At 33.1% G+C, this 23,110-nt stretch overlaps 2 protein-coding genes and 3 non-coding genes across 7 annotated transcripts; all 5 read right to left on the bottom strand.

The window, feature by feature from the left end:
• Window positions 1-8: 8 nt before the first annotated feature.
• On the bottom strand, window positions 9-6,915 carry LOC142636133 (uncharacterized). Of its 2 annotated transcripts, none has more exons than XM_075810224.1 (8): window positions 6,519-6,915; window positions 6,360-6,435; window positions 3,922-4,054; window positions 3,619-3,739; window positions 1,272-1,363; window positions 1,085-1,154; window positions 886-968; window positions 9-485 (listed from the first exon to the last, which is right to left on the bottom strand). In XM_075810224.1, exons 1-8 carry the CDS (start codon window positions 6,831-6,833, stop codon window positions 389-391), a joined length of 987 nt encoding a protein of 328 aa, XP_075666339.1. In that variant the 5' UTR covers window positions 6,834-6,915; the 3' UTR covers window positions 9-388. The 2 variants fall into 2 exon arrangements, with proteins under 2 accessions (XP_075666339.1, XP_075666341.1); XM_075810226.1 differs by having other exon boundaries at window positions 3,922-4,048.
• LOC142637736 (small nucleolar RNA snoR86) lies at window positions 4,569-4,702 on the bottom strand. The gene has a single exon (XR_012844861.1). It is a non-coding gene; the product is annotated as a small nucleolar RNA snoR86 (small nucleolar RNA).
• On the bottom strand, window positions 5,074-5,207 carry LOC142637733 (small nucleolar RNA snoR86). The gene has a single exon (XR_012844859.1). It is a non-coding gene; the product is annotated as a small nucleolar RNA snoR86 (small nucleolar RNA).
• On the bottom strand, window positions 5,568-5,702 carry LOC142637734 (small nucleolar RNA snoR86). The gene has a single exon (XR_012844860.1). It is a non-coding gene; the product is annotated as a small nucleolar RNA snoR86 (small nucleolar RNA).
• Window positions 6,916-17,990: 11,075 nt separating the features above from the next.
• On the bottom strand, window positions 17,991-22,887 carry LOC142634450 (D-3-phosphoglycerate dehydrogenase 2, chloroplastic-like). 2 transcript variants are annotated; one of them, XM_075808746.1, is made up of 5 exons: window positions 22,077-22,887; window positions 19,825-20,201; window positions 19,397-19,507; window positions 19,190-19,285; window positions 17,991-19,102 (listed from the first exon to the last, which is right to left on the bottom strand). In XM_075808746.1, exons 1-5 carry the CDS (start codon window positions 22,729-22,731, stop codon window positions 18,431-18,433), a joined length of 1,911 nt encoding a protein of 636 aa, XP_075664861.1. In that variant the 5' UTR covers window positions 22,732-22,887; the 3' UTR covers window positions 17,991-18,430. The 2 variants fall into 2 exon arrangements, with proteins under 2 accessions (XP_075664861.1, XP_075664860.1); XM_075808745.1 differs by having other exon boundaries at window positions 19,190-19,281; window positions 19,393-19,507; window positions 22,077-22,828.
• Window positions 22,888-23,110: the final 223 nt, after the last annotated feature.

The raw sequence follows: 23,110 nt of genomic DNA, 5'->3' as shown, positions 1-23,110 counted from the left end.
AGAAAAAATAGATAACACTGCTAGATGTCTATTTAGATAAGCATTCCTATTGTTGATGTACACAAAAGTTAATATGTGGAAAAGCACATAAATCCCACAAAAACACAGACCAATGCACCACTTCTACAAATGATAACAGTATCTGAGCCCCCCTATTACGTAATCCAGGCTTTTAAATGTGCTGCTGACAAATGCATGTCTTGGATAAGTTATAACATGGCCAAATGGTATGTTCATGATGCCACTAAGTGCATTCATTCACATGAGGAGAGATGCTAATGTGATGACTTGATTATGAAATGGATGCATGCAACAGCTGCAAGATGCATCCTATCATGTAGTAGTTGTATTTGTCGGTGCATAAAGAACAGAGTACATCCCCTTCAAGCTACTGGTAATTCATAGCTGGTGGAGCTCCGTTGGTGCCAGGTGCAGCAAGAGGGTAGCCAGAATCCTTCCTTTTCCCGAATGGGTTCTTCGAATATGTATATAGAAGTCAAGAAAATCACATACTTTTACATAATATATGCAGGCAGCATCAAAAAGTAACAGGAAAATGTGTAATCTACACCCGAAAATAGCTTTTGAATTTTGTTACCTGTATTCTTTACTTAAAATATATAAAGCTTTTAACATTAACCATATTAAATCAAATTACCTTTCAACCACATTAACCCCTTTTTTTTTTGTCCCTAACAAGCAAACCAAATATACTAATATAAACTTAATTTATTGAGATTCAAATCTAGTTGCCTTCATTTCTCCTTAGATCTCTCTTTGGATGAAGGCAAGTAAAGGAAGAAAAACGATCAAATAGTTAAAAGGACGGAAAGTAAAAAGGAATAAAGAAACATCAAATGCGGTAACAAGATGCTAAAAGGATATTGTATCCGCATGCCAACTGAACCAGAACTGGGGATAACAGCACCCTGCAAACTATGGTGTACATTGCTGGCACTATTTACATCCTGCATGAGTAATGTAGAACATCTTTTAAGCAAATATCATGCAACAACACAATGTGACTAAATATGGTTCTAGAAAATAACAAGAGGATCAATGCATAGAAAATAAAATTACTTACTTCAAACTCAATAAAGCAAACAGTATGTCTTTCCTGTCTCAAGACCTTCATTTGCTTAAAACCAGGTTGTCTACATGACCAAAAATTATGAAATTAAGCAGAAGATTCCAATGATTAAAATGGCATCTCTGATGTTATAGATACATTTCAACAGCTAATGGAATTGATGGGGATAAGTGATACATACGCGCTAAAAAGTCCCCTCAATTCTTCCTCATTTATGTTCTCCCCCAAATTTCCAATGAATAGGGTATTGCATGGAGGGTTATCTTTTGCATTCTGTGGGAAAAATAAGAAATTAACAAATTAAAGTAGAAAGTTTAGGCCTCCTACAACATTACTTACAACAAACACCCAAGTAAGGAAGCTATCCTCAAAAGTAAATAGATCTAATCTGCGCGTGCATGTGTGCAGGTGCAGCCTTTAAAGCAAACATCTAAAACAGGAAACTTTAAAAAATAAATTCACTGATAACATAACTGATTCTGCAACCAAATTCATTGAAAACTGAGTAAATGTAAATGTGGAAGTTCCTTCCATTAGGTAACTTCATGAGTAGCCATTTTTTGTCTTTTTTTCTTTTTTGATAAGTAGTAGTCATTTGTTGTCTTGATACTAAATTAGTTTGGTTTTGTTTCCCTTCTAACATACAGCTGCAGATTTCATTTTTCCACACGCACATGCACATAACATACAACTCTCATTGTATGATACTCAAACTCTGAAAAATCCATGTTTTTTATATTCAAAAGTATGATACAACATATTATACTTCTCATGAGAGAAAAAAAGGTTTCTGAATAGTTTCTATATATACTTATATAAAAATACTTCAATTTGACCGAATTTGTTAATACTTTTCTTGCACTATAATCATTTATTATGTCAGCAACTATTATAAAGTTAAAAAATTTAAAATCCATGTATTGCTATTTATATTAAACATCAACATTTTCATATTTTTATTTATATTCTTGATTTTTTTCCCCCTTTGGTCTACTAAGGTTTTTTTTTTGGCTACAGTTTAAATGAGTTAGATCCCATTATCAAACATATATATTGAAGTATGCATTCATGCACACACATGTTGATGGATAGATGGTAAAAAAATTCCCCTGGGTCTTTTTTTTTGCGGATAGATTCATGAATTGGGTTTTCAACCCAAGACGTCACCCTCTATCTCATTATTGTAGAGGAGAAAGTGCCATTTGAGCTAGAGCTCATTGGTCAGTTACACCACTAAAAGATACACATAAGATTTTTAATCAAAGAAAATCAAAATAATTTAAACTATGAATGTATGGAAAAACTATTAATATATGGCCAGTAAGATCTAGCTCAACTGGAAGCTCCTCCACCACCCAGCACAAAAGGAGATTATTTTACCCAACACATGCCCACAGGGGTGCCCATGCCATGCCCATGATGTGGCCTTGGCTGCCTGCTGCTGGCATGGCATCACTTGCTGCATTATACGGCCGCACATGTGACCAGCCATGGGCTGCTGATCAGGCTTGTATGGTTTAGGTTAAAGGGGAGAAATAAGTAAATCAAGTGCCTAGATAGATTGTCATCTCCTTTTTCTCACAGCCATCACAAAATGCTTCACATAGAGAGAGCCTCTAGCCAACCTCAACAACCAGCAAACTACTCTCAAACCCAACATCACCTATGAGAGATCCTAGCAACTATAGTTTACGCCTGTGATATAAACACAAACTAATTATTCATTAGTAGAACCATGAAATGCTGGAGTAATACCAATGAATCATCGCATATAATACACAACTTAGGCAACTACTAAGATGGTGGATCTTAAAATCTAAAATTGCATCCCTGATTTTACAATCACTTTAACAAGATACCAAGAAAGAAATCAAAGGTCAAGGAAGCAATTCAGTTGATCTTCTAAATCAAAGATAAGCTGTAATAACCAATAGACCTATCAGTGCCATATAGCTCCAGTCACCTTTTCCCCCCAGAAAACATTTAGATCCTCACTCGAGTAACACCTCTTTTTGGTAACCCCTAAGATTCAAAGTCACTACCTTTAAAATTATTTCCTATAGCCAGATGAACTTCATTCCAAGTAATATTTTCTAACTTATGTTTACTTCAGAATGTCTTGCAAGTCTATGGTTTAAAGACTAATCATGTACAGAAGGAACATAAGATTTCAGTCAAGACACAAGCAAACAATCACAACATATATGTTCAATGATTATTGACACCAAGTTCAGATATATCAGTATATTGCTACGCATCAAGAGCACCCACAACATTTTTTTTTTTTTTTGATAAGTAATAAAGAAGTATATTAAAAAACACTACCTTATGCAGAAAAACATAAGGCAGAGAGAAAATTACATATAGCAACCTGAAATGATTGTGTTGTGAGATACATACAGCAAGTTGAGGGCATTGATCATACATAAGAAGGGTATCCGGAGAATAATTAGTTTACAAAAAATACTTCAAAACGGCAACTTCTCAAACTGAGGTGCAATGACAGAAACCAGACACATAGGCATTACCTGAACAGGTACATAACTACTAGGTGCTGGCACAGGAGCAGGAGCAGGCATTGGCACTGGAGGAACAGGGTAGCCTCCATACGGATCATATGGAGGAGGAGGAGGTGGTGGAGCCATATACCTATACCATAGGAGCAACATCAAGATGAGATCAAAAGAAGTAATATAAAAATTCTCAATGCAGCTTAAACCACATGCACAACTAGACTCTTCTCTAGAGTATCTAACTTCCCTTTGTAGTTAAATCTTTAGATGCCTGATACTAAAGAATATATAGAAGAGGAAGAAATGACTTTTTCTTACCCATGTGGCCCCCAAACATGTGCTGGAGGAGGAGGATGGAAAGGAGATGGACTTGTATAACCAGTGTGTGTATAATCACCCCCAGTTCGCAAGCGTTTACTTTGATCATATGGGCTTGAATCCGCAACTATTCCTACATAACAGTTCAGATTAGCATAGGGCATCACAATAAATGAGAGAAGCAAACTCTCAGCAGCCATTCCAAAACAAATTGAACTGTTCAAACCCATTGATAGTCACAAGCAAGCTATTCAAGCAATACTAATACTTTATTTTATTTTCTTATTTCCTTTCTTCTTTCTCTCTTTTTTATTTTCCAACTGATGCCAAAATAGCACACTGGTGATTCAACTCAACTCTTTTTCTAGATGCAAATGTGACACACTTGAAGAGGTCCTAATCACGGGAACATAATGTAGAAATTTTACGTAGTTCAGCTGCCACAAACAAGTCACTACCTATCATTAATCTTTACAGCTCTGTCCTAAAGGGATAAGTAAAGAAACCCTCTTTAAGAATTAGCCCTTCCAAATAATATCATTAATCTTCCATACCAAAAAAATATAGTTAATGCAATTTTCCCAGAGATGGTGTTGCAACCAAAAAAGATAATACATTGAAAATGGGCGCATCACCCCATCCTGTTGATTGTCGCGATTCTTTCAAAGCCATAATCAAAATGAAGAGGAATTTGATAGGCACAGGAAGAGTCGCGAAATAAAATTTATATTGCCAACTTTCAAAGCAATTTGCGTCACTTTTATTTTAGACACCCTTGCCTTGCGAGTTGGCTTTTTATATTTTTTAAAAAAATTCCTTTTTTTTTTTTCTCACATTTATCTCTCAAAAAAATTTGAAACATAAACCAAAAACAAAACAAAAAGAACAAAACTCTAATCGTATTTGATAGAACCTAGGCCATTGGAAACCAAAGATTTCGAGTAGTGCCACAAACAAGTCACAACCTATCATTAATCTTTACAGCACTGTTCTACAGGAATAAGTAAAGAAACCCTCTTCGAGAATTAGCCCTTCCAAATAATAGCATTAATCTTCCATACCAAAAAAATAGTTAATGCAATTTTCCCAGAGATGGTGTTGCAACCAAAAAAGATAATACATTGAAAATGGACACATCACCCCATCCTGTCGATTGTTGCGATTTGTTCGAAGCCATAATCAAAACAAGGAAGAATTTGATAGGCAGAGGAAGAGTCGCGAAAGAAAATTTATATTGCCAACTTTCAATGCAATTTGCGTCACTTTTATTTTAGACACCCTTGCCTTGCGAGTTGGCTTTTTATATTTTTCTTCTTCTTTTTTCACATTTATCTCTCAAAAAAAATTTGAAACATAAACCAAAAACAAAACAAAAAGAATGAAACTCTACTCATATTTGATAGAAACCTAGGCCATTGGAAACCAAAGATTTCGAGTAGTGCCACAAACAAGTCACAACCTATTATTAATCTTTACAGCACTGTTCTAAAGGAATAAGTAAAGAAACCCTCTTTAAGAATTAGCCCTTTCAAATAATATCATTAATCTTCCATACCAAAAAAATAGTTAATGAAATTTTCCCAGAGATGGTGTTGCAACCAAAAAAGATGATACATTGAAAATGGACACATCACCCCATCCTGTCGATTGTCGCAATTTGTTCGAAGCCATAATCAAAACAAGGAGGAATTTGATAGGCAGAGGAAGAGTTGCGAAAGAAAGTTTATATTGCCAACTTTCAATGCAATTTGCGTCACTTTTTATTAAAGACACCCTTGCCATGCGAGTTGGCTTTTTATATATATTTTTTTTAAATTCTTTTTTTTTTTCCTCACATTTATCTCTCAAAAAAATTTGAAACATAAACCAAAAACAAAACAAAAAGAACAAAACTCTACTTGTATTTGATAGAAACCTAGGCCATTGGAAACCAAAGATTTCGAGTAGGAGATGCAAAAGTGTGTTGTCTTCACACACACACTATTTTAACTTTACCAGCTTCTAATCAAAACTCCTACACACTTTCTTTTTCTTTTTTTTGATAGGTAACATTAAAACTCCTACACACACTTTCGAATTTCGATTTTACTGGTTCCAAGAAAAAATTCCTACACACAATCACTCACTCACACCCACACACACACACACACTCTCAAATTCAATATTACTAGTTTCCAATCAAAATTCCTACACTCACTCACTCACACACAAAACTTTGATTTTACTAGTTTCCAATCAAAATTCCTACACACACAAATTCGATTCTACTAGTTTCCAATCAAAATTCCCACACACACATATATATGTAAAGATCCAACAAATCTTATACTCTCTATCCTCTAATCTAAAGCTAATTTCACATATAAATGCAATAACATAAAAAGGCAAAATAATTAAGAAAAATCGAAGTGAGTTTTGAGTTTCAAAATTTTCACCACCTCTTTTCACAAACAGATTCTTCTTCGCCATCTCCGTGTGCAACACCGACTTCGACTCCGCATCAAAAACCATCTCCTACACCAAAACAAAACCAATCAAAAAACCATAACTCAATTCAAAATCCAAAAAATTAATTTTGAGATCAAACGGTTCCAGACCTGAAGAGCATCTTTGGCGGCGAGAGCGAACTGAGCGTTGGAGAAGAGAGCGAATCCCATAGGCTTCTCGCCTTTGAAGTTAACCTGAGAAGCTTCGTAGCCAGGTAGCCATCGCAGAAGGTTTTGCAGCTCTCTCTCCTTCACGTCTTCGGGCAATCCCGTTATGAAGATCGTGCGGACCTCGTCGGAGGGAGCGATCGGCGGAGCGTGCGGAGGAGGAGCGGCGGCGGCCACCGCCGGAGGAGGCGGAGGAGGAGCTGCGGCCGCTGCCGGAGGCCATTGCTGGTGGTACGGATGGATGCCTGCACCTGCCATCTAGAAAGATCGCTAGATTTGGTTGCGAAAGTAAGGATATGATGAGGAGGAGAGTACCAAATGCCCTACTACACAGACAACCAGATATAACAGATTATATATATATATATATATATATATATATATATATATAGCAAATAAAATTAAAAACAACCTCTATTAGTTTTTTCCCTCGGTTTATTTATTTATTTTTATGGATTTATTTTTTTCTCTTTGAATCTTATTTTATATAAGTAATTATTAGGTGTTCTGAGAGTATTTATTTAGTTATTATTGACAAATTTAAAAGTGTAGTTTGTATTTTTGTAAAAAATAAAATCAATTTTTTGGAGTTTATTATGTAGTTGCTTCAAATTTTATAACTTACTACACATTTATTTTTATTTTGAAAATAATAAATTATTACAAAAAAATAATTAACAACTTAACACACTAAAAGTTTTTTTTTTTCTTTTTTTTAGGGTAACTTTTTTTCTTTTTGGTTGAGCATGGGACAGTTAATTGTAGGTGAATAAGTGTATGTTTGGCTCCAACTTAAAAAACCAACTTATTTTACTATTTAGTATATTTTTGCTACTATTCATAGGTCTCATTACACTTTTTGTACTATTTATGAGTTTTATTGTACTATTTTAATTAACTTTTACTTTTATCTACAATACTTTTAGCAAAAAAAATTTCAATTTCAGCAAAATAAGCAAATCTCAAATAGAGCCTAAGTTGTTTTTTAAGTTGCTAAAAGTTTTTAAGTTTGAACATCCTCATCCTGCTTATTATAAGCCAAAAAAAAAAAATCAAGTTTTTCAACACAGAAATTCCATTTATGATTCACAAGGAAGGATTTTACTAGATAGGTTACGGTATAACTTATAAAAATAAATGTTATATATATTTGGTTAATATATTCATAAAATGTTGAATATTGGTAATACTAAAAAAATTTAGACCATATCATTTACAATTTTAAAATTAAATCGGGCATGAAATTTTGAAGTTTAATCTTTAAAAAAAATATGGAATTTTATATAATTAAATCCAAATAACTAATTGCTTTAAACAAACATTTTGGAAGAAGAATTAATTATTACATCACTGAATTCTTTTTTTAACTTACCAAATTGATAACATGATACCAATTTTCTATCCAATCAGTTTTTGGTGTAGGCGGGGATTGAACCTCATATCTCTTATATAGTAATCAGAGACTTTACCAATTGAGCTAACTGGAACTCACAAGAAGTATATTACTTGGTAGTAAAAAAAAATGTAATATGTAAAAGGTGTGTATAATACGCCAGAAGTCTTTTAGTTCAGTGGTTTTGCCTTTCTATTCTACTAAAACAACTAAGGTTTAAATCCCACAATTTATAATAGCAATTGAATTCTCTCAAAGAAAATGTGTAATAGTTAGGACATAGGTAGTAGCATTACATCTTGTCTCTGCTCGTGTATTTGTGTTAGAACTAAGGAGGGAAGTGTTCATTTATGACTTTAGTTGTATGTGTTCTAATAAGTATTATTATTTACTAAAAAAAATAGGGATGTTTATCTCACATTGGTTGTGTGTGTCTAGTGTTCGTTGTTTATAACCCCAGTCTACAACTACAAAAATTAGGTCATTTTGTAGTTGTACTCTAGTTATGTAATGTATTATAAACCCGGTTTAAAACACTATTATTACTATTTTTATGTGTGTTCTAATAAGTATTATTGTTTACTCAAAAAAAAGAAAAAGTAAGTATCATTATAATCATTAGTTTAAATCTTTCCTTTTTTTTTTTATAACTCAAAATAAGATTTTCATTCAACAATCTAAGATACAACAGCCAGCAATTGGAAGATTAGGGTAATCATTAGTTTTTATGTTATGTTGATTTTTATTGTTATTTTGTTTATGTTTATGTTTATGTTTATGTATATTGTTATTGGTATCACTATACCCCTAAAAAGCACTAATTAGTGATATATATCATTCAAAACAACAAATCTAATTATAAGAGAAATTCTTAAAAAATATTTTTGTCAAATAGATTTTTCCAAATGTAAGTAGAAGAAGAGAATTCAACTTAATTCCTAGAAAGGTAATAAAAAATAAAATAAAATAAAAATTTCAAGGGTAGGGTTATTCATGGGCAGCTTATTGTTTTGGATTATAAAGATTTGCCCACCATGGATCATCCTCTTTGTTGGGGGCTTTAGGTAACACATGGGGATATCATGCCTTCTAGAAAACTGTAAATAAAAAGGAACCGATCCCAAGGTACTACTAATTGAGTTAAGGAATCAAACTCAATCTATATCAATTGTTTTGTAAAATGTTCTGCACAACCCTTTTTATTTACTTTTTTTTTCATTTGTTTTTTAGAGATGGAAATTGAAGATTGTCAGCGGGAGCAAGGTGGAGCATAAGTTGTTGCTCGGAGCTTTGGAAAATTTCTAAAATTTCTCTCTAATTAGAAGACTGTAAATTACAAAGACAAACTTAAAATACTACTAACTGAGCTATGGAATCAAACTCAAGCCATATCAATTGTTTTATAGAACATTCTGCAAAGCCCTTTTTATTTTGCTTTTTTAAATTTTTTTTTTTTGAGATGGAAATTGAATCTGAGATTGTTAGTGGGTGTGGGGCGTTAGTAGATGATGATAGCTAGTGCATCAAGGTCCATCAGCAATTATCTTGAATCAAAGCATTTTGTTAGAACCCTAATAAAAGGCTTAAAATCCATGAGTGCATCCATAATCATACATGCGTATATTGCCATTTTTGGAGAGCGGTAAGAGGATATCATATTGTTCCTTACAATCAATAAGCATCATCATCATCATGATTACCATCATTATTAGTTTAATATTATGTTGATGTGTATTGTTATTTTATGTATGTTTATTTGTATTGTTATTTGTATTTGTATTTTTATTGAGAATCGAGATTATCCAAACCCTTATGAGTATTTAGTAATTGTTATTAATAATAACTAGTTTCTAACATGCGCAATGCTCAGGAAATTTTTATGCAAGTATGGTAAAAAAAATCTATCTTTCCAAAATTAAATACAGTACACTCTTTTTCAAGAATGCAAAAGGTAAGTTGGGGAAAATTTTCATTTCTTAATAAAAATTACTTATAACATTTTGTACATCATTAAAAAGAATGGTAAAAATTAAAAATTAATCTTTTAGTTTCAAAAACTTTCTCAATGTCCTTTTTTTTTTCTTCCTACAATCTAAAACACCGAAAATGTATCTCAAAAATTAATAAAACTCAACAGAACTACAATTCAAAACCAAAGTACAAAGAGAAAAATAAAATTTGGAAATATTGTTGTGCGCAAAATTGCAAGAATGCATAATTAAATTCAGAATTTGTAGTAAGGCTTTAAAGCCATGCAATAGCCGTAGGTGGCCAATCCTAAGCAGAAGTGTTGGTCTTAGCCTTACATGACAGTGTAACTATTTTTCTTTAAATTTGTTTTTTTTTTTTAAACACTAGAGTAAAAGTCTAAATAGGCAAAAAACGTAGAGGAAAATTTTTGAAATAAAAAATTGCGTAAATATTGTCATAAACTAAACCAAAATGTGATTGATGAATACATAACAAGTAAATAATTTTTTTAACACAAAATTGAATTTATTTGCTAAAAAATTTCAAAGTAAAGACTAATGAGATCAAGAAGAAAAAGACCAAAATAAAATATTCGTAAACACTTAAACATCTAGGAACATCAAATGGCAAAGAAATAACAATTTTTTTGCTAATTTTCCAAACAAAATATTTAAAAACAGAGGAAACCACACAAAATTAATTTGTGTAGACCATCTTCTTCAACAGCACAAACTAATCTCCACTCTCTTGTTGTTTTCCAAATAAATTAAAACCTAACAACATCACACAATAATATATATTATAATAAGATTTTTCCCTTAACTCAGGTCAATAATAAACATCATTCATTAAAAGCATTTAGCATTGTAAATATATGACAAAACAAACACTTGCATGATGAAACATATTTGAATTAAGTGAGATTTGAGAATATCTTTTTATAGACATGCATTATTTTCATTGATTTCTTTGTTTACTTATAAATATCTAGAGAATAAATTCTGTAAAGATGTGGTGTAAAACCTTTGTTTTACCCCTCTAATCCCAACATGTCACATCATCTTATTATATATTTAAGAATAAATACAACCACACCTAATCAATTCTAATACTCATATATAAATCTAACCAAATTGGAAGTTTATTAAGATGTTATTAGATGTGGTAGGATATATATATTGAATTTTAAGTAAAATGCTGATATGGTAATCTCTTATTGGATAGTGAAAAACACATAAGTTCGGACTCAAATATCTAAATTAAAGTGGATTAATATGTATAGACAAACTTTTTGATTTTTCATTGATTCAATTTTTTTTTTTTGTTTTTGAGAGAGAGCTTCAACCTATGGCGTCCGCTCCTGATAATAGCTCTTTATTATCAGACCAAGACACTAATCAGTTTTTGGTATAGGCGGAGATTGAACCCCAGATTTCTTATACAACCATCAGAGACTTTACCAGCTAAGCTAACTAGAACCCACCATTGATTCAATGTTTAGTTATATATAAAAATTTAAATTAAAGTAGATAAAATGTAAAGACAACGTTATATGTATAGTTAAAACCACCCTAAATATCATCGCATGTCCTTGGTGTGATGGTCACTCAACAAGTATAAGTGCTTAGGAGGTGTAGGGAGCAAAGGGCGGGGTTCAAGTCTCCAAGAGGGAGCTTCACATACATATATATACACTTAGATTAGGTTAGAGTAGAAATTCTATTTTGTATAAAAAAAAAACACCCTAAATAAATGGGTGACGTCAATATATTCATATTTTTAGTACTATAAATAAAAATTATAGTAATAAATAAATAAATGATAATTATGTGGCAAAAGTTGGTGCAATTAGAATTTCACAACATTAATTACTACGCTTCCATTTCTATGTAGTAATATAGATATTGATATGAAAAGGAATATAACTTTGTGGCTATAGTATTACTCCTTTTTAGTAATGTAAGGAATATACATTTTTTTTTCACATCATTTTACCATTTATTAGAAAGAGATGTTGCGATAGGCAATTTCGTTTCTCTACTGAAAAATTAAAGGTTCATGCCAAGAACCGAATAGTTACATACACTAATTTTCTTCTAAGTATTTTTCCCCCTAATGTGGGTGTCCAAGATTCTTTGATCACTTGACTAATTCCTTTAGATTGTATAGTCCCCATGTCCCAAATACATTATGTAATTACAAGGATGAATCCCTTGGGGGTGACCCAAGGTGTTGTTTAGCTAGCTCGGCAGTGGCGGAGCCATGTTTGCAAAATTTTTATGAATTCACAGGTTGGTTGTGAGTTTGACTGTTTCTTGTCTCAGTTTTGTGTCTGGGAAAATTTTTCTTCTTTGGAGTAACTTGTTTTCTAAAGCCTTCATACTTCACAGACTTTAAAGTCCAAAAATATTTTGATATTTGCTCTAATTCTAAGAGATCACAACATATATTGTTTTAAAACAATAAACTTCAAAAGAAAAGCTTATCTCATTTCTTCACAAGTCACCATGTATGTGGCTTTGCTTCTCTAGTTCTTGTATTGTTTGTTTTTTAATAAATTAAGACTACTATTTTGATGAATGATAAACATACCATGTTCTGTATAGCATATTTAAGTATAATATATTATTATTAATTTGACAAAAATATATGATTGGTTATTCACTTATTTGATTATATATATTTTTTATGCTTTCAATGATTGTAATATTTTATTTATAATCAACTTTAGACTGTTGTATATAGAAAAATACTATGTTTACAATATTTCATAATACTTTCACAATAAGACCAGTTAAGATTTGTTTTGAAAATGTTGTGAACATAGCACTTCTCATTATATATAATATAGATATAGTATATAAAGAAGAAGAAAAATTTATAGTCTCATTTAATACTTGACCCTCCCGAAGACAAATTCCTCACTCCGCCACTATAGCTTAGAGACATTAATTCAAGACCTTCATAAATCATGTAAGGCTTGAAAACACATCAAACAATAACATAGGAAGACCCATAAAACATAACATTTACAACAAATATGTAGCTATATACCTTGACTATTTATTTTGTACAAATATCAACCTGACATTAAACTTTAGTACTAACAATATATGTGCTCTTTGTGGTTGAAAATTTAATACATATTTCCTTTAGCTGAATAGCAATAATAATTTCAGAAAAAACCCAAAATTGGATATATCAAGGGTTGTATATATAAATCTTTTAACCCTTGGTAAATAAGGTTATTTAAGGGTCTTTTGACCTTCAAAATAAGATAGAACACTTGTTTTGAGGGCCATGAAAAGGTGTGTATAATCCACCAAAAGTCTTTGGTTTAGTAGCTTTGCGCTTTTCTTGTAAAAGAGGAACTAAGGTTTTAATCACGCACTTATAATAACAATTGAATCATCCAAAAGAGAATGTGTGTAATAGTTAGGACATAGATAGTAGCATTATAGCACCTTTTTGTTCGTGTATTTGTGTCAGGAAAGAATTGTGCACTTGTGATTTTGGTGACAACTTTATTAGGATAATGAGACAATGAGTAACAATTACCAATCTCATTTTTCATGGAATTGGGCTAAAAAAAGATCTCTAAAATATCCCATAACTACAATCATCCATTTTATGTCCATCCAATTTCATGTGTGATGCATTTTATTGTGAAAGCAGAGGCAATTTGAAGAAAACACAAACAAAAACTAAGGCAAGAATGAGAAAGCAGCATAAAGTGGGAAAATGCCAAGGAAAAAATTGAAAGCAATTCTTGAATGAAAAGTAATGTGGCGATTAATAAGTTATTGACTCAATAAAAAAATCTTGTCACTAAAACTATGAATGAAATGTCTCTTTAGTTGTCACATAATCTTGTCACCTAACTTATTCCTTCAAGTTTGAGATCATTCATGTTTTTAAAAATTTTATTAGTTCAATTGAAAGATTTTTTACTTACTTTAGTATAAAAATTGATAAATTGTATTGAAAATAAAAATTTTTAAGAATTTCATTGTGAAAATGGTAAAAATGAATTTTATTTTATGATAGATTGCCATCAAACATAATTTTGATTGAAAATACTAAGCTTTTTAAAATTTTTTTTTAATTGGGTGTGTGTATATGTATAAATTATCAAATAAAAAGCATGTTAGAAATTGAAAATTATTCTTTTAGATTTAAATAACTTTTTCAAACCCAATTTTATTCCTTCCTACAATCCAAATCACCAAAAATGCATCTCAAAAATTAATAAAACTCACCAAAATTACAATTCAAAATCAAAGTACAAAAACATTTACTTCAACACCTTTTTTGTGACATTAAGACCAAAGTTGGAATAAGTGATGAGAAGGAAGAATTGGGGGAAAAAAAACTTTACTATATTTCTAGATTCTTTTTCTTTTTCTCATTAAGAATATATTATCTATACACACAAAAAAAAAGGAAATATAATTTATGTTGGGTGCAAAATTGCAAGAATGCATCATTCAATTCATAATTTTTAATAAAACTTTTAAGCCATGCAATAGAAAGTGTTAGTTGATCCCATTTAAAACTATTGATTGTAGCCTTATACATGATAATCATAATTATTTTTCCTTAAATAAAAAATAAAAACCCTATAGTACAAGTCCAAAAGGGGAAAAAAGGTAGAGGAAATTTTAAAAAAATAAGTGTAAATAATGTCATAAATTAATCCAACATGAGAATGATGAATAGATAAGAAAATAAATTTTTAACAAAAAATGAATTTATTTTCTTAGAAATCTCAAAGAAAACACTAATGAGATGAGGAAGACGAAGACCAAAATTAAATAGTCGTAAACACTTAAAATAATCACTCAAACATTTAGGAACATCATATGACAAAGACATGACAATTTGTTACTAATTTGTCAAACAAAATATTTAAAACAATGAAAGGAGACCACATAAAATTAATTTGTGCAGACTGTGGGGACACAATTTTCAGACCAAGCCCAAAATGTAAGGGATCTTGGCCCAGTGAACCCAGTACAATAAATTTGTAGAGAGTGGGTCAAAGAGCTAGGCTTTAGTGCGTGGATAGCAATTAGTATGGTTTTGGATGATGAGCCAATATGAATTGTACCCGGTTTGTGCAAGAAAGTTTGTCCTCGGCACAATCCGAGGAGCTCTGTTCTAGCATATATTGGATGACCACGGTTACAAGAGTTGTTGAGGTTGCTACAGTGCTTTCTCTTCTCCTTTTTTCCGTCCCGTCTCTCTGGGATCTCTACCCTTATTTATATTACATCTCCCCCTTCATCCTTACCCTACATGTGGACTACATGTGGACAGTTGATGGTTTATGCTGATATTTGTCCCATCATCCCCCTCTAAAAGTCTTTTGGGGTGGCTGTAAGGCTGCCATAATACTGTTCAGAGGTCACTTCCTCATTAATGCGGTGATAGCAGCTTTCCCTTAGATATTTTTGAGTCTTTATCCCTCTTGTACGTTCATGATACTCGTTGCTATCATTAGAACTTCTTGGAAGGTCATCCTTGATCATTAGGATTTATACTAGATTTACATTTTTAGCTTTGTCCGAGGAGATAGTACTCCTCGGACTAGGACCACCCATGCTTCTCGGCCAAACCCACATGCTCGCGGCCAAAGCCACATGCTCTCGGCCAAATCCCAAAATCCATGACCCCACACAGACCATCTTCTTCAACTACACAAACTATTTACCATTCAATAAAAAAACTACACAAACTATTTTTCACAATCTTGTTGTTTTCCAAATAAACTATTACCTAGTAATAGTATGGAATAAGGTATATTATAATTTAATTTTCCCAAAACTCAAATCAACAATAAACATTATTCATTAAAACCATTTAGCATTGTAAATTAAATGACAAAACAAATACTTGTATCAAGGAACATATATGTATTAAGTAAGGATAGGAAAATGAGAGTACAAACCTATTGTTGATCTATAAAATGCTTGATTTAAGCTCCTCAGTTGCCCCCGGGGGGGGGGGGGGGTTTAGTTGTCAGATTGTATCATTTCCACTTTCAAAGATTAAGCAAGATTTGTGAATACCTTTTTATATAGACATCATTTTCATTGATTTCATTATTCAGTTATAAAAATTTAAATCAAAGTAAATGAATATGTAGAGGCAATTTTTTTATTCTTCATTGGTTTCAAAGTTTAGTTATAAAAATTTATGTTAAAGTAGATGAATACGTAAAGATGAAGTTAACCAAATATGAATGTGTAAAGTCAATATATTTATATTTTTAATATTTTAAAAAAATTGGAGTAAAAATAATTTATGATTATGTGGACAATGAAGTGGCTAATTAGAGTTTTGCAACTTTAATTAATTACCATGCTTCCGTTTTATATAGTATATAGATTAAGATATGAAAATGAATATAAGGAATATAGTTTTATGGTTATAGCATTACTTTTTTAGTAAAGTAAGGAATATAATTTTTTTCACCTTAATTTACTACTTACTGAAATTGTGTGGGGCAAAAGGATCCTGGTGGGAACGTGGGCCTTTTGGGCCTTGTTAAGGGAGGCCGACCTGACCCTGGGGTTAGAGATTGTTGGTGCTATGGGTCGGCCTATACGCCGAGGATCCGAGGATCCAGCCGAGGATGGTTTTCCCCTCGGACTGACATTAAAGAGCCTGAGACTTCATGGTAAAGGTTAGGGAATGACACGGTCAAGACCAATGGTTAAAGGGAGAGAACCCTTGAATGTCCTAGAAGCGCTGATGTTGGAAGAATATCAGAGGTAAAGGCTGCTACCTCCACATTAAAGACCCTGCACCTACCACCCTGGCCGCATTAATGAGGAAGTGACACTTAAACAGTGGAAGGGAAACTTCTAGTTACTGTTCAAAGGCACTAAGAAAAGAAATATCTAGGCTAAGGGGGGAATTGGGGGCAACACGTGGATAAAGTATTAAAAAGAGGGGTATTTAAGGAGGGACCTGGGACAGAAACAGGACGGAACTTTTTGTAACCTAAAAAGAAAAAGAAAAAGAGAGAGAGATATATAATATAAGAACAGCTCTCGGCTTACGTCCGAGGAGGCCTATTTACATTACTCCTTTTTGTTTCCAAGTACTTGCAATCTTTAGTTTGTCATTTCATCCTCATACACTTCTAACCTGGGTTTCAAGCTCACACTCTACAAATTCATATTGTTTAAGGCTCATTGGGCCTGAGCCCATAACTGTTCTTGGGTCCAGGTGCAATTGTGCACTTACAGAAATGACAAGTTGTGACGGTTGCAACATTGTTTTCTTGCCTACTAAAGAATTAATGGTTTATGTCCAGGACCAAATGGTTACACTAATCTTGTTCTAAGGATTTTTTTCCCATCTAATGTATGTCAAGTATTCTTAGAGCACTTGATTAATTCCTTTAGATTGTTTGGTACCCAAGTCCCAAATATATTATGTAATTACTTGGATGAATATCTTAGGGGTGACACAAGGTGTTGGTTAGCTACCTAGGAGACTTGAATTCAAGACCTTTATAAATCATATAAGGCTTAAAAACACATCAAACAATAAAATAGGAAGACCCATAAAACATAACATTTACAACAAATATGTAGCTATATATCTTGCCTATTTATTTTGTACAAAATATCATCCTAACATGAAACTTTAATACTAGGCTACTAGCAATATATATATGTGCTCTTTGTGGTTGAAAAGTTGATACATTTTTCCTTGAGCTGAATAGCAGCAATAATTTCAAAAAAAAAAAACCTAGAACTGGATCTGTCCTTATCAGATTACAGATGACAGAGAATTATTAGCCCCTTTTAAAAAAAAAAAAAAAAAAAAATTAGAATGATTACCTTTTACATTGACTTTTGACTCGCAAGGCTATTATTTCTAGAAGCCAACCTTAAGCTACGGCAACTAGTTAGATTTTCTGTGTAATTGTGAGTTGCTAGGGACATTTAACCATCTGCAAGATGAGTGCCAAAAAAGAAAGAACAAGAAGAGAAAGGGAGAAGGGATGGGGGACAATGAGAGAGATGCAGCTATAATTTTGTTCATAAGCATTGTAAAGCATGGTTATGAGAATAAAAACTTAAGGAGAATTACAGACGGGAACCTCTCCATCCACAATAAGGAAGCTCATCCAGTTGCTAAACACAACTAGAATTACACACCCCCAGCAAAATCATTCCTACAACCCCCAGCAAGAATGAGGAGTACAACAACAACAACAAAGAAACGCCCCATATCGCTACAAGTAATAACAAACACCCTTGTCTTCTAGTCTTGCTGGGTGACATAATATTATACAATCTAAGACTAAACCCAAATTCACAATCTTGGATGGCCAATGCTGATTGCTTTATTTGTTAAGCAGCCAGCTTTTATTCTCATCTCACCAATGTAAGACCTCTTTGGGAATCCCTGAAGAAGACATCATTCTAACCAGAGAATCTCTTCTCTACCTAAGCATCATTACTAATATCATTTATAGTTTGAGGAACACAAACTCTTCAATAGCAGAAATCTCCCCTATTTTTTTGAGGGCCTCTTTATCTGGTTTTTCATCCACACCAATTGCCATAATAGCCTTTTTCCTCAGGACTGTCCTTCCCACGCTCATAAAGCTCACATTCACATTATGCTCACCTAGTATGTTTCCAACCTGGCCAATCATGCCGGGTTGATCCACCTGCCTGCATAAAATGAGGTTTCCTTCCAGGCTGACATCCACATCAAAGGATCCTACACTTGTCAAGTGGGGTGTTCCATATTTCACTTTCCCCTCAATGCTTATATCTCCATTGTCTGAAATACCACTTGCAAATTTCGACTCCACATTGGATATTTGCACCTGAATTGAATCAATAGGGAGTTCGGGAGATGAGTCAACAACTATCCTTTCCTCACTTATGCGGAGGCCTTTCTCTTTGGCAGTAAAATCTGCATTGACCAAGTTAACAAAGGAGGATGATATCGGTTCAATTATGCCTTTTGTGATCATAGCCCGGAGAAGTCTTGTATCCAGGTCATCGGGATCACGAGCAGATTTATAGACCACCTTTACAGATTTGATCCCACTCCCTCCAGCCACTAACTGTACAGCTAGCCTACCAAGCTTCTCAGCTAGTTCTACATAAGGAGACAACTCTGACAGAACCTGAGAATATAATATATTTAGCTACCTTCCTTTGTGGGATACAATAATTTATTTGATCATGGAGACAATGTATAGATGATTGTTTACCTCAGGAGGGACCATGGGAGCATTTACAGCAGTAGCAGAAAGTTCCCCTTTCAATGCTCCCACTACAGCCTCTGCTATTTCAATAGCTACACCTTCCTGAATAATTGATGCAGACAGTTTAATGTATTGAAGAGTATTAGGTATTTTAAGAAAGCAAGAATCAAGAGGGTATGTGGATCATGAAGAAATAAAGTAAAAATAACATGCCTGTGCTTCCTTCGTGCTAGCTCCAAGGTGAGGTGTGACAGTGACATTCTCATGCTGCACTAACCTACTATCCTTGGGTGGAGGCTCCTTTGTGAATACATCAAGTGCAGCCTGTTCCAAACCGTTATAAAACTCAATATTTGATGCATACATCAAACAGACACCCAAAAACTTCACAAGTACTAATCTGTATATCTCTTGAATGTTGACATCCACAATAATGATCAAGAACTTAGCTGAGCAATACAGCAACCCCATTATCCCTTTAGGAAAGTTTAGTAATTGAAAGAGCATGGTGGTGGATAGTACAACTAGCCTTGAGACAACATAATATTTGTACCTTGAGCTTATGGCAGAGATGCAGATTATGCTACCTTAAATTTAGAATGAGTGATTAAGTCTCCTTGATATGAATTGAACAAGCATACCTGAGCAACAATGCCACTATCAAGGGCCTTCACTAATGCATCTTCATCAATTACTCCACCTCTAGCAACATTAACGATGCGGACACCCTTCTTCATCTTTGCAAATGTTTCATCATTGAATACCTTTGAAGTAGCAGGAGTGAGAGGCATATGGAGAGAAATGAAATCTGCGGTGCCAATGGCCTGATCAAAAGACACCAAATCCACACCTAGAGCTCGTGCTCTGTCAGCTGGGGCATATGGATCATGTGCAATAACATTCATACCCAACCCTTTAGCACGCCTTGCAACTTCAGATCCAACTTTCCCAAATCCCATTACAGCCAATGTCTTTCCAACTAGAGACACCCCAACATACTTGTTTCGTTGCCATTTTCCTGTTAAATCAAATTGCACCTAAGCCTTATGCTCACTTTTTTATAACTCGAGGCAATAGCTAGCATTACAACATCATAGGAAATGGTAATGCATCCTAAAATTATTAAGCACCACTTAAAATTCATATTAAAGGAACAACCATATCTTATGTATATCAAATTCTCGGTTAAAATCGTAAAAGAATTCTACAAAAACCAGAAATTCTCAGTCAAATTCTTCATCTTGACTACCAAATATGATTTTTATTTTTTATTTTTTTACAGAGTTATGTTTTGACTTTTTTATCCCATTGTATCCAACAACTAAGTGGTTTCTCAAGTACAATTCCATTGTTTATGCATAATTTCTTAATGGAAAATTATAGAGAACCTTGTACTTTTCTTTGATATAAAAATAAATCCATGGTTGCATATAATCTGAGTGATGGGGCCAGAATAAGATATTCAATCTTTGAAAGAATATAATACCAAAACATGAGCTCACTTGTCATTAACCTAAACTACAAATTTTTATATTTTTAGCTCAATTTTACTTGGGTTGTGTTCACAAGCACCGCCCGTTAACTATCACTTTTTGCAGTATTTTTTTTTGTTGTTGACTTTTTGCAGTTTTTTAATTTTCATTTTTTGACAATTTTTTATATTCTTTTTGACAACCCTTTTAATAATTTTTTGTTTTTTTTATTAGCACAACCTATTTAGGAAATCCTTAACAAATACTGTACCATGCTTTTCTATTTTATATTATAATTTCAAAAGCTGTTACCATATTTTGAATGTGAGTCCACTTATTTGTGTGGTGGTCCAAAAAAGCATCCAATTTTACTCTAGAAAGTGACGGATAAGAAAATTCATGTCACCAACTACCAATAATAAAGAGACTTGAAAAGTACGAAAGCGGAAATTCGACCCAGCAAGTTGTGGTACTGTGCTAGCTAATTCTTCAAACACAGACTAGTCTTATATACCACATGTATCTATAGTTCAGATTTGAAATCCATCCTATCACAGATACAAACACACAGACATTTTACCTCGTGGATATTGAAAATGATGTACCTCAATTATTCAGATCAATTATTGGTAAATTCAATTTTGGTCCTTTTGGTAAATTCAATTTTAGTCCTTTTAATTTTAAAAATTCAAACTTGGTCCCTGCAATTTCAAATCACAATAATTTTGTTCCTGAAATTTGGAATAAATTCAATTTTGGTCCTTTAGTTAAATATGTTTTATTAGATTTGGCATTAGTTTGCATAGAGATGTTTATGCTTTTTGTGTTTTTTTGGCTGGTCCCACAGCACTGTCTATAGACCAACCAACACCTGAAAAATGTGAGAATAGTGTTTTGTTTTGTTTTTTTTAAAAATATTTTATTACAGTGTTTTTAATAATAAGTTTTCAACAAAATAAGCGGTATTCAAACAGACCTTTAGTTTCTTTAGATGCCAGTCATATGAACTAAAAGCTAAAACCTTTACCAAACTTTCATATTCCAAACTACCAAAAGCGTAACTTACCCAAAATAAAATCATACAATACTCAAAATAATTTTTTATTTGATTAAATACGATACTCAAAATATTAAAAATATCATTTATAATTACAGACTTTAGATTCCAAGTTCTAATCAACAGATCTGAGACAATTGAAAAAAAAAAAGAAAAAAAGACCAATACAATTAAGAATTCAAAGCTCCAATTTTAAACCTCAAAAGTATGAACCAAAAAGCAAGAAAAGACACCACTTACCTTATCAAAAAGCAGATTTTAAAAATCATTAAAACACTTTTTTCTTAATTTATTTTTACTACCGTACATAAAAATTATCATTTTATTAAAAGTTAAATCTGTTAAGAAATGATGAACAACGTACCGGCTTTGATGGATGCATCAGCTTGTGCAACATTCCGTGCCATAGCAGCAAGCAAAGCAATTCCATGCTCAGCCGCGGCCACAGTGTTGGCAGTGGGGGCATTAACCACGAGACAGCCGAACTCTGTGGCGGCCTGCAGATCCACATTGTCAATACCAACACCTGCACGTCCCACCACCTTCAACCGCCCATTCGATGCCTCGAAAACCTGCCTAGTCACCTTCGTACCACTCCTCACGATCAACGCGTCACATAAAGAGATCTTGGAGCAGAGCTGATCAGGAGAGAGATCATACAAACATTCAACGTGGCCAAACTCACGTAAAACTTCGAGACCCTTTTCTCCAAGTTTCTCGGAGACCAATATTGTTGGTTTTGTCAAAGGAAGACCAAGATCTTGGGAGTAGTTCGAGGGGGCCGAGGTTGTTTCGGGAGATGTGTCTGTTTTGAGAACAACGTTGGTGACAGCAAAGGATTTGGAACGAGGATGAGAATTACTATGAGGTGGGTTTGATGAGAGTTTTAAGGAGATGGGTGTGGAGGTTGTGCTGTGGAGGAAGGAAAGAAGGGAAGATGGTTTTTGAGGGGAGTGTGGAGAAGGAGAGGAGGTGAGGGGAGAAGAGAAAATGGGTTTGAGAGAAGAAGAGGAAGCCATGGAAATTGCTTTTGGCTCTCTGCTTTTTTCTCCGTGTGTATGTGTGTTAGTGACAAAGGGAAAGAGGTTCTACTGTCTGAAAGGGCCAATGGATCTTTGTTTTTTTGAAGGCAAGGGCCTTTGGATCTTATAATAGGATTTGACTGGCAATTTTGGATAGTTTTATTTGCAGTCACAAATAATTGACAAAAGAGGAGCTTTGTTTCTAAAAAAAGAGAAAAAGTAAAAAGAAGTAGACCTTTAAAACTAACTCAGTAATGTTAGATTTTTTTTCCTTAAAAAAAGGAAAAAAGAAACCAACTGAGTAATAGTAATTCACAAATTATTTTACAATAATTTTATTAATTGTTATTATAACAAATTCTTAGTGGTTCTTGTT

This window comes from Castanea sativa, chromosome 5, assembly GCF_040712315.1.
Source record: "Castanea sativa cultivar Marrone di Chiusa Pesio chromosome 5, ASM4071231v1".
Lineage (NCBI taxonomy): Eukaryota > Viridiplantae > Streptophyta > Magnoliopsida > Fagales > Fagaceae > Castanea > Castanea sativa.
Note: the sequence above shows the minus strand (reverse complement) of the source record. Positions and strands in the feature narration are given on the sequence as shown.